Source organism: Sorex araneus, chromosome 2, assembly GCF_027595985.1.
Source record: "Sorex araneus isolate mSorAra2 chromosome 2, mSorAra2.pri, whole genome shotgun sequence".
In the NCBI taxonomy this organism is placed as follows: domain Eukaryota; kingdom Metazoa; phylum Chordata; class Mammalia; order Eulipotyphla; family Soricidae; genus Sorex; species Sorex araneus.
The window spans coordinates 91,924,067-91,936,163 of record NC_073303.1 but is presented as its reverse complement, the minus strand read 5'-3'; the positions used below and the strand labels follow the sequence as shown (position 1 = coordinate 91,936,163).

At 37.1% G+C, this 12,097-nt stretch overlaps 1 protein-coding gene across 4 annotated transcripts in view; it reads left to right on the top strand.

Annotated features, from left to right (window-relative positions):
* KHDRBS3 (KH RNA binding domain containing, signal transduction associated 3) overlaps positions 1-12,097 on the top strand; it is a 153,186-nt gene that overhangs the window by 71,841 nt on the left and 69,248 nt on the right. For 3 of the 4 annotated variants that reach the window (XM_055128258.1, XM_055128257.1, XM_055128260.1), the window contains exons 3-5: positions 186-302; positions 2,963-3,013; positions 7,339-7,485. In XM_055128258.1, coding sequence (XP_054984233.1) covers positions 186-302; positions 2,963-3,013; positions 7,339-7,485 — 315 coding nt within the window. The remainder of the gene's footprint in view (positions 1-185; positions 303-2,962; positions 3,014-7,338; positions 7,486-12,097) is intronic. The other variant, XM_055128259.1, reaches the window with a different exon arrangement.

Below are 12,097 nucleotides of genomic sequence, written 5' to 3'. Positions count from 1 at the left end.
AACAATTTAGGATTCTGGGAAAGTTTTCATGAGACAGCCATAAGTGAAGTTGGAAGAGATCTATCCTTTTTTTCATTGTTTTGTAATTTTTACGTTTGTCTTTCTATCAGTGATGTAGAGTATATCGTAATAAATTTTTTTCAGATATGAATGTTACAGATTTGGTTTGTTTGATTTTTTCTTAGTTCAACTTTGTGGGGAAACTTTTGGGTCCACGTGGCAATTCTCTGAAGCGTTTACAAGAAGAAACATTGACAAAAATGTCTATACTTGGGAAAGGATCCATGAGAGACAAAGCAAAGGTAATACTCATTGTAGATAGTGTCTACAGTTTTACTCAAGTTGTATAATTACTTTTAGATCACTTATTGTATCAGTGCAATGCATGTTAAATAAAAGTTAAGATCTCAAGTAAAATTATATGTAAATTTTATAGAAGATTTGTGATACTATTTAGAGAATTGAGTTGTTCTGGTCAGCTTCACAACATGTTGCATCTTTAATAAATGCTGTTACATGTATAAAATAAATTAGGAATGTTTAGAGTTTTGATCATAGAGACATGCTTCATTCTTTGTTAATATGAGTTGCATTGATACTGCCACTAAGATAAACAAGTTTATCACTTTGTATCTAAAATCCCTAAGCTCATTTTTCAATGAATATTTTACATGATTTGTCAAGTTAAATTGATTTTTAATGGTTTAATAATTGCTTACTTTTTGAACATAGTTGTTCTACTTGGATATATTCACAGCAACTGCCTCCCTTTTTAATAACCTAAGGTTTGGCTGTTCTTAGGTTCCTAAATTACACCAGTTCTGAAGAATTTTTTTTATTTCATAATGCTACCGGATATTGTTCTTACTATCACTTTTTTTGGTTCTCATTGAAACTACATTTCTGAAAACCAAATCCACCTTCATGAAATGGTGAACAGTGATTTTATCAGACAAGAAAGTAATTTAGACACAATCTAAACCCCTTACAAATAAATTCACTTAAATAGTTCACATTTGGGGGGGGGTGGAGGGGCCCTTGATGGTGCTCCAGATTTACTCCTGTTATTATTCAGGGGATCATATGCAGTACTGGCTATCGAATCCCAGCCAGCTCTATACAAGCAAGCACTTTACCTTCCGAACTGTCTCATTGGCCCCTTGTATTAGCTCTTTTAATAAAAATATTAAATCCATACATGTATTGCCATCATTTTATGTCTGAACAGGCTTTTTTAATGTGCATTGGGTATCTGTGTTGTCCTTGGAAACAGTGGAAGATACATAATAATTTTGTTTTTGTATTTTGCAAGTAATAAAGCCCAGATTCACAGAACTTGATTATACTGTCATGCTAAAAAAAACATTCGTTACATTATTTGAAGGAAGCATGGCTATGTATCAGACTCAGCTGTTTTAAAATATAGGTGTATCCTCTATCCCATCTTATTTTGGATGAAAATTATATTACAAAACTTACTTGAAATGATTCTAATGTCTGGCCAGTTTTACTACTAAGCATTGCTGATGTTGCTTTGGTTCCCTGATTTGTTTGTACCAACATAGAAGGCAAAATTAACTATTTGGTCAAAATACGTGTATCTTCTAGGAAAGTATACAGTGAAACAGCTATAGTGCCCTCACCCTAGCTGATAATCTTAATTACATCTCCAGTAAAGCCATCTGGTAATGTGGTAGGACCAGTGAAATCCAGAGTTATTTTGTTGCTTGTTAAGGGAGTTCCTCATTAGAAGCAATGTGTTGTGGTGTAGACTGAGTTATCACGGATACATATTTTCACAGGTAGAACAAGGAAATCGGGAGGGCAAGTCTTTATGTAGATTGTTAGTGTGAAAAACTGTCTGCCCATTTACTGGAAGCAATCCTAAGTACTACCAACCTTCCCGATTATGTGCTTATTTGAAGAACCAGCTGTGCTTCTCTTCTTTTGGCAGATTGATCACCTGTAGTGCAGCAGCTAACCATTGTTTTTGAATGAAGGCAATGTTGTAAATAATGTCTAACTTTTTCACCTTTCACTATGCTGATGAGAATGAAATGCTCTGAATGCTACTACAGTGAGACCCTCTGAGTACCTGGTCACCGAGTGCTAGCTCTGTGTTGCATGGTGACACATGTTCTTGCACATTTGTGCCTCTTCTGTAGACCACATCCAAAGTCACATTCACTAGATTCCTTGACTACAGTTTTGCAGTCTCATGTAAGAGATGACTAGAGAGTTTGCAGTGTCTTCCCACAGCACACGGAATGATTACTTACATATGTGGCCTTACTTTTTGGATTTAATTTGGCTCTTTGTCTTTCTCTGCCTCTGTCTCTGTATCTCTTTCTCTGTCTCTGTCTCTCACTCTCCCTTTCTCTTTTTTATTCATTTCTCTATCAGCCTCTCTTCTCTTGAATTTTTTTTTTTTTTGGCACCATGGTTTACAGTACTGTTGGTGGTAGGGTTTCTTGCAGAAATTGTCCCAGCACTGCACTCTCCACCAGAGGGTCTGCTTCCCTCCACAGCGTGCCCCCATCCCCACCATGCCCTCCCAGTCACACAGGCCCCACCCTCACACCCATGAGCTTCCTGCTCAAGACCAGTTCTCATTGGTTGTCTTTGGGCATTTGTTATTCTACTATATTCCCTTCCCTCCCTCCTTCCCTCCTTCCCTCCCTCCTCCCTCCCTCCCTCCCTCCTCCCTCCCTCCCTCCCTCCTCTTTTAATTGAAATTTATTTAGAAGGATGTGAGGGAAAAGAGGACACAGGCTCCTCCAGAGTGAAAATAGGTAAGCTAAGAGACATAAAGACAAGCAAGTATGATATGTCTTCAGGAAGGATGTGAGCTTGAAAAGCAAACCTCCTCTACTTTAATACTTTTATATCACACATATGAAAGAGACCATTCTGTATCTGTTCCCTACCTTCTGTCTAATTTAACTCACATAATGCTCTCCAGATGCATCCACGTAGCAGCAAAGTGAATTGCATGATTCCATTTTTCTCTCAGGTGAGTAGTATTCCATTGAATATATATGTACTATAATTTCTTTATTCAGTCGTATGTTCTTGGTTGTTTCCAGACATTGGCCATTGTGAACATTGCTGCTAAGAACATAGGTGTTCAGACGTCTTTTCTAAATAGAGTTAAGGACCCTTGGTGTAGATACCATACTGGGAAGTGGAATTCGTGAATCATAGGGAAATTCAGTTCCTAGTTTTCTGAGAAGTGTCCATATATTATTTTCCCAAATGTTGGACATCCATGCCAACATGGATTGCTTTTTTTTTCACTTTTGTGATGTGTGCCAGTCTCACTGGTATGAGATGATGCCTTGTTTTGATTTGCATTTCTCTGAAGATAAGTGATGCAGAATATTTTTTCATATACCTTTTGGCCATCTGTTCTTCTCTCAGGGAGAGGGATTGTGCCACACCACAACAAGTTGTGCTACACCACAACAAGTTGTGCTCATAGCTTAATCCTGCCTCTGTAGGATATTAAATTGGGTTGGCCACATATAAGACCAACATCCGAAAACTGTACTGTCATTCTCCACCTCCCCCTTTTTGGCCATGTGTGTTCTTTGAGGATGTTTCTGTTCATCGCCCCCAGCCCCCATCAGTTTGTGATGGGGTTGTTTTTTTCCCCGTAAGCTTCTACCAGTGCTTTATGCACCTTAGTTACTAACCCTTTATCAGAGGAGTGGTGAGCAGATACTGTCTGTCGGTGTATAAGTTGTCTTTTCATCCTGATCAGCATTCTTTTACAATTTCTTCTCTATTCTTGATACAAACAGGGATCAGGTCATAAGTCAGGATGATAAAAGGATAAGATTAGTAATTAGTCTTATTGATAAACTCTCCTTGCCTTTAAGCCTATACTTTGCTCAAGGAATGTAGGAAAAACTTCCCATGACACGCTTCTTCTAGTATGGGAGGCATAATGTGTGTGTGTGTATGTGTGTGTGTGAGTTTAAACCGAATTACTGTGAAATATGCAGTTACTGCACTAAGCTGTTCATTGTTGGGTTTCAGTCCATGTTCCAACATCATCCCCCCTCCAGTGTACATTTCCCTGCATCAGTATCCCCAGTATCCTTCCTGCCACCCACCCACCACAGCCTGACCTTAATGACAGGTACTTTTCTTCTTTCCCTCTTTCTCTTTATGGGTCATTATGGTTTGCAGTACAACTGAGAGACCATAGTGTTTGGTCTTTTACCCACTTTCAGAGCACAACAGCCCTGAGCAATCACTCCCAGCCATCATTGTCAAAGTGGTTCCTTCTCTATCTCAACTGCCTTCTTGGGGCATAATGTGGTTTTAGCATTCAGTTCCTCAGAATAATTGGCTTCTTTTTTTTTTGGTCACACTCAACGCTGCTCATGGTTTATTTACTCTCAACTCTGCTCAGGGGTCACTCCTGGCTGTGATCCAGAGACCATGTAGGGTGCCAGGGATTGAATCTAGGTTGGCTGTGTGCAAGGTGAGCACCCTCTATGCTATATTTTTACTTGGTCTCCCCTCAGATTAATCTGATCCCCTTCCAGATGTTGCCAGACAAATTCTCGGAGTCCTGTTTCTGGTTTCATTCAAGAGGTGACTGAGCTGTCTGCAGTGGCCATGCAACTGCACAGAAGTGTAAACTCAGTCTGTAGACTCTGGCTAACAATCTTTTTCCATAAGCAGCTGAGATCTTTGAGAATTCCTTTAGTGCTTTCCCATTGAGATGGTAGTGTGCAAGTCTGAGCTTCTTACTTCCTTCCCTCAACTAATTTCTAAGTAAGAAATACCTCATTTCACCTCATTCTACCTCCCTTTTCTTCCTGTTATGCACAGTGTTCTGTGGTAGTCTCTCTACTTAGTCCACCAGTTTTCCCTTCAAAAACATGTAAATGATGGTAACCACAGATTATAATTGAAGTACTAGGCTTGGTAGAGAAATGAATATCCGGCTATTCTATCTGGTCTGTGGTAGTCAGATTCCCACTGCTTGAATTCTTTTGCATACTGATTTCATTTTTGATCCTTTTGATTAGTTTTATTTTTGTCTGTAGAAATTCTCTTAATTATATGTATATACCTATAGTTTTCTTTTACTTAGTATCAGAATAGCATCATTTTAGGTTATATTTCTAATAAAATTCTAATGTGGTTGTGTTCATTAGTTTCTCATATTGCTACATTGAGGAATTATAGGGATCGTAACTAACATGAATCAGTTGGTGATGTAGCTTAGTAATCACCATGATGCTATAGTCAGTTAAGCTTTTAGTCTGTGCCAAACATTAGGCTAGTTCCTGTGCCCAGGTAGTGTACATCAGCAAACAGAATCATTAATACCATATTTATGAAGTCATTATTATAATAGCTGCTATATTTATTCAACAATACTATTTTATTATGTATTCTGTTTTAATTTCATGCTAAACATAATTCTGTAGACTCTGTGTTGTTAGATACAAAATCCTTTATTTTAACAGCTTCTTACTGTTAGCTCCTAATTACTGATACTAATGACTCCATTGTTACTACAACAACCTTATAAGAAGTAGCTACTATACTATTATTATTTCCCTTTGAAATTGCCCCCTCATGATTAAGATGATGTAACCACCCCAGAATTTACAGCAGCTTTTAGATTTATGATTTGAATGCACGAATTTTGATTTTATATTCTTCTTCAAACATCACATTGCTTCTTGGTTACTAATCTAAGAAATATTCTAGAAATAACTACTTTATGGACTTATGAGACAGCTCTGGTTATTGGAAGAAAGCCTGTTCGTTCAAGTGAAAGTTTGTTTGGCTATAAATTGACAATTAAACTAGCACTTAAAGTATTTAATTGATACCATGTTAAAAAAAAATCAAGTGTATTCTAGAATTTCCTTTTTTAGATTGTTTCTATGCATAGAATCATTCCCTCCCCCTTCCCACCTCTCTCATCCTCCTCTTTCTCTCTCCAATTCTCTACTCACTTGAGAAACTTCTCTCCCAACTTCTTTCCTGTTTCTTCCCTTCATTACCCCTCACCCCCAAAATCAGTCCCTCTCATCTTCTCTCTTACACACCGGCACACACTCACACACTTACACACACACACACACACACACACACAGTGTCTACTTGTGTAGAATGATTGAAAACCACTGTCTACCAAAGAGTGATATTTTGAATACTGAAGAAAACCAGTGACTACCACCTTGGTTATCACTGCAGATCTGTGTACACATACATAGTATAGGTGTAGATTTGCAGGTGTGCAGATGTTGAAAAAACACTGTTTTAGAAAGTCTAGGGAGATCTTTTATCTTAGATAATGACTATTGAGATTCCTACTAATCTTATTTTCTTTGGTTATAATGTTGAACACAAAGGTCAATCAAAGGTCAATATTTGTATTGCCACCCTATTGAAGGGTAGTTTGGAAAAAAAATTAGCAAAGTAAGTAGTCCCTTAACACTTGAGTATTTCCCCTCCCAGTTTTCACTTGCATTTTGTTATGTAAGCATAAAAAGATTAAAAAATACCATGAAGAAAGGACTTCTGTTCGTCAGCCACACCTATGTGTAATTGCTACCTGCAACCCTTCACGATTTCTAACACTGTGACACTTGAATAAATGGCAACTGATTATCAACCGTATGTATGTGTGTGTGTGTGTATGTGTGTGTGTATAATTAAGCCATGCTATGAAATCAGATCTCTCATTTAATTTTCACAGTATAATTTCAGAGCGTATGTAGAAATATGTTTCAGTGAATAAATGAACAGAATTGTGTAGAAATAAATAATATTTGATCATACTTGAGTAAATATTTGTTCAGTGTCTTCTGTATACTAAGACCACTTCTAAACATTTACACCATAGCGCCAGACATAAGAACCTTGTTTGGTTCATTCCAGTGAGGGAATTTAGGAAAAGGACATGTGAAAAATAATTTATATATTTAGAAATTGGTTCATTCTTGGTAGCAGCATTGCTGGCACCTGGAGTAGAACAGTGCAAGGGGTGAGCCTAGACACTTTCAGTTTGTGTAGCACCAGGGAAGTGTGTTCAGATCAAGGGACTTGAGGGAAGAAAGCAAAACCGGGGGCTCAGTGTACTCAGTGTATAGCGCTAGCACTGAGGCGGGACTTGAGGCTTTCCTAGTGCAGTCAGGAAGGAGCCTGTCGAGTTTCGTAGGCCTGAGAGGGACACAACCAGGATTAACTTCTTTTGAGTGGTATTTGCTTTTGAATAAATCTCCGTAGATATACACATGCCAAATAAGCTAGTTGTTATTTTCTCTTATAATGACATTGTTTAACACAGTGTTTCTATTTTAGGAGGAAGAGTTGAGAAAAAGTGGAGAAGCCAAGTACTTCCACCTCAATGATGATCTGCATGTTTTAATTGAAGTTTTTGCCCCGCCAGCGGAAGCATATGCCCGGATGGGACATGCTTTGGAAGAAATTAAAAAGTTCCTCATTCCTGTTAGTACAAAAATTTAGATGGTTAAATTTGTCATTTAATGTTCTTACTTTTTTAAATCCTTGGTAATTCTTAGAACTAATTGTTACTTGTGTAGCTTATGGATTTCATTTAGTTCTTGTGCCCCTGTGAATTACTTATTCCTCCCTTATATATGAAACAGTTGGATTTTTAAAGGGCTTAAATAAACATTGCTAAGATTGTCCATTTAAGAAAATTGAACAACAACTACTATTGTGGACTCCAAGGCCTTTTAAACTCTTTTGTGACACTGAAATGACCTCACAGTTTTATCATTTCTTAACACACAGAATATTCGTTCCTTCAGTATACCAAGCCGTACACTTTGTGTGAGGCATACATGTAGAAATAAGAGCTCTCACTGCCTTTTAGGAATGTTTAGTTTAGGAAGGAAGAGAAAATTCAGCAGAGGAATCAGTGTAACATGATGAAAGTAACAAATGTAAGCTTGATGAACAAGAGAGGAAAGGCAAATAGATAATTTGCATAGCTAGTTTGCATTTGCCAGGTTTTGGAGTTTGGGGATTTTAGGTGATAGAGGTACTTTTTTTTTTTTTTTTTTTTTGGTTTTGGAACTATACCCAGCAAAACCCAGGGCTTATTCCTGGCTATGCACCAAGGGTGGACTTGGGGAACCATATGGGGGTTTGGGGATCAAACCCAGATTAACTGAGTATAAGGCAGCATCCTGCCCTCTGTGTCTGCCTCCCCTTTTTTTTATACAATTGAGACATTTCTAAAACCTTTGTAAGAAATCCTCAAAATTATTCAGAATGTGATAATTGAAAGAAGTACTCCTACTTCCATTAAAAAGTTAACTTAGGTCTTTTATATATTTTTTTGTAATTTGTTCCAGATTAAGGAACTGAAACATCCAACACTTAAGTATTTGGAAAATATAAATTTGTTTAGTCTACACAAGTTCTCATACATGCCAAAAAACTGTATAGAATAGTATTGTGATTATCAAGCTTTTGTAGATCAATTCTCATAGTTCAGCATGTACATTAGGGTGATATTCTCTATGCAGAGTGCTGTTATGTTTAAAGAGAAAGCATGTTTTAAACTAGTATTTTCTTTAAAAAGTACATGGGATTATAATAAATATTTTACTTGGAAACAAAATAGTTAGTATGCTCTTTCTTTCTTGAGGCCAGTATGACTGTTTTTGTTCATTTTAAGACAGTACTTTCAGTCTGATAGAAATTACTGATAAAAGTTTTTGATCCATTTTTACAGTTTAATGATAGAGATAAATAGAAACTAATCATAAAAATATTTTTTATTTTAGACTTTTTATTATGTTTTATCTTAATCACTTGTAATATTTTTATCCAGAAAAGGAGAAGCTTCAGTTGAGTCTTCAGTTCATGATAGAATATGAAAGGATCATTAAGAAAGAGTTCAGTCAGGGGGCTGGAGCCATAGTACAGCGGGTAGGGTGTTTGCCTTGCACGCAGCCGACCGGGGTTCGATTCCCAGCATCCCATATGCTCCCCCAAGCACCGCCAGGGGTGATTCCTGAGTGCAGAGCCAGGAGTAACCCCTGAGCATTGCTGGGTGTGACCCCCCCCAAAAAAAAGAAAAAAAAAGAAAGAGTTAAGTCCACGTGACAACATCCCAATTAATTTCTATTTATGCAGAGAACTCCGGGCTAAGACAAGCGAGGAGAAATTGTATAGTACCTTCCCCAAAGCCATTCTTTGCTTTGTACACTTTAAGGAAGCTCATGTTTTCTTTTGAGCAGTATATCTTTTTCTCTCTAATATTTTCAAATGATCTTGTTTTCCTTCACTGAATTTTTTTTAAAAAATGGTTATCTTTGATTTTTAGCAACTTGACAGTGATGTGCGTGTTTATTCTTATTAAAATTCATAGATCTGTAGGTTTGTTTTCAGATGTGAGAATTTTCGACTACTGTTTTTTTAAACATATTTCTGCCTTTGTTCTGCCTTCCTATATTCCTTCCAATCCCTGAATTCCTTTTATGTGTATCTTGACACACTTGATATTTGCCACTTATCTCCAAGGCTCATTTGTCTTTACTTTTTTCCTGTGTTTCTTAAATTGGATTATTCTAATTAACCTTTATACAAATTCTCTGGTTCATTCTTTTGCCATATTGTATCTGCTAGTGATGGCCTCTTGGTCTCTGGTGAATTTTTCATGGCAGTTATTTTTTTCCCCAAAATCTCTTTATCCTGCTAGTTCAACATCTCTGCCCCTCCAAGCAGGTTTCTTCAGCTACTTGTTTTTTCTTCTTCTTCTTCTGAGGCTGTTGATTTTTCCTTTTGATTTTCTTGCCTCTTAATTTTTGCTGAATAGTCTACATTTAATAGATAACATACTATGTCAGGTCCCCATTCTGATTCATGTTACCTTGAGTATTCTTTCCTGTTTTTATTTTTTTCTTATTTCATATCTCTGTAAGATATATCTTTCTGGGACCCACAGCTATGGATGTTTTCGTAATTTTTTTTTTCTTTCTCACTTTCATCCTATTAGTTTTCTCTAGGTATCGTTGAATGTTTAGACACTGACTGATCAGATGTTGTGCTCTAACACCTGACTGTTAAATCTTCCATCTACTGCTGATGGGGAGCACATACAAAAGCTCATCAGTGTTCATATCTGTTTTGGCTTTTACTATCCATCAGGATTCCTTGTGTCTGCTTTGCATGTGTACAAACTTCCATTCAGGCCAAGGATGCAGAAGTCTGCAGCTTTTTTCTGTTCCTTACTGTATCTTTAATTCAGAGTTCTACCAGTAGATAGAGGGTTCATCAAAGTTTTACAGGATCTTTTCATTTCCTTGACCTTTGTTAACTCTTTGAACCATATGACAGTAAGTTGCTTGTCCCATCTAAATCTGCAGTGTTGGTTTTGAGAATCACTTGGTCATCTCTTGCCATTTGCTGCCAGTATTGATACTGATAGTGCTGCTGATTCTGTTTTTGTACTTTTTCATTTTTTACTTTTCATAAAGTTGTTCATGTTTATTACATTCAATATTCTAACACCAATCCCACCACTATTGCACTTTCCCACCACTGTTTTTTCTAATGTTCCCAACCATCCCTCAAGCCTGCCCCTATAGCAGGCCCTGAATGCTTTGCTTTGTATTGCTTGTTATAACTTGCTAAAAATGATAACAAATTTCCTTAGAAGATAGTGTGTTAATATTGTTGTATCTTACTATGGAGTCATTAAGGCCTTATGGAAGAGAATACCAACAAGCTGTGTGTTTGTGTTTTCTTAATCAAGATCAGTTGCCTTCTGCTTTATGTCCCATCTAATGTGTTGTGGTACTCCTGGTTTATCAGTGGTGTAGAGTTTGAGTTACATGATGGGGAGCACATATGAGATACATGATCCAGGAATTCAAAAATTCGGAATAGAGTGTTACAGAGTTAAATTTTTAAATGGATGGTGACTTTGGGTGTCCTTGATGTCAGAGTCTGGCGTGGGGTCCAGAAGCATCTCTGCAACTTCTTGATCTCTTTTTAGTTTTTTTATGAGTCTCTGAATCATTGCCAGTTAATGAGCTTATTTGGAGCCAAAGGCACTTTATGGCTATAAATGCCAGGCTTCCAGAAGATCAGGGAGATGGGAGGAGGTAGCCATTTCCTGACTTCAGGATTGCCTGGAGATTTCAATCACAAAACCCGCATACCTGAGTTTTTCAGCAGATAGGTTTCTGCCTGCAGCATAGCTTCTTCGTCTTCTTCAATCTAGTGGAACTCTAAAGCATTATCTGGACTTGGGGAGGAGGATGGGAATATCTCTAGGGGAGAATGCCAGAGACTCAGTATTATCAGAGCTTTCACAATTTTTCACAATTTTTTTGTGCTCTATCACTGTCCCTGTCATCACTGTCACTGTCATCCCCTTGCTAATCGATTTGCTTGAGTGGGCACCAGTAACGTCTCTCATTGTGAGACTTACTGTTTTTGGCACATCGAATATGCCATGGGTAGCTTGCCAGGCTCTGCCATGAGGGCTCGATACCCTCGGTAGCTTGCCAAGCTTTCTGAGAGGGGCAGAGGAATCAAACACGTGAAAGGCAAACACCTTTCCACTGTGCTATCGCTGCCCTGAAATGATTATTTTTGATCATTTGGTCAGCTTGTATTATTTTTCCCACTGAATTCTTTAACATTTACATATGATTTGGGCCTTTTTCTTCTTTTCACAGTTGATCACACTGTTTGTATTAATGACATGATTATTTCACTTTTCAGATAGGGAATTAAAATGTTTATTTAATAATGATTATATTATACTATAAAATCATAAAGAAATTTAGTCTCTAAGCTGCCATGTATGAATTAGGTTTTTAATGATTTAAAATAATTATTTCATATACTAAGAAAATTGTAATATCTATGAGATGTATGTGATAAAAAGTAGGCATGAACACCCATATATCACATAAATGCCATAAAAGTATATGCACAGTTTTCTGCCCCAAAATGTAATTTTGCAACAGTTTGTTTAAAATTAGCTTTAAATCAAGTTATGGGATAGCATTGTAAGTGGCTAACTTTGAAAATTACTATTTAAAAATTAAACATATTTTTGAAGAGAACTCAG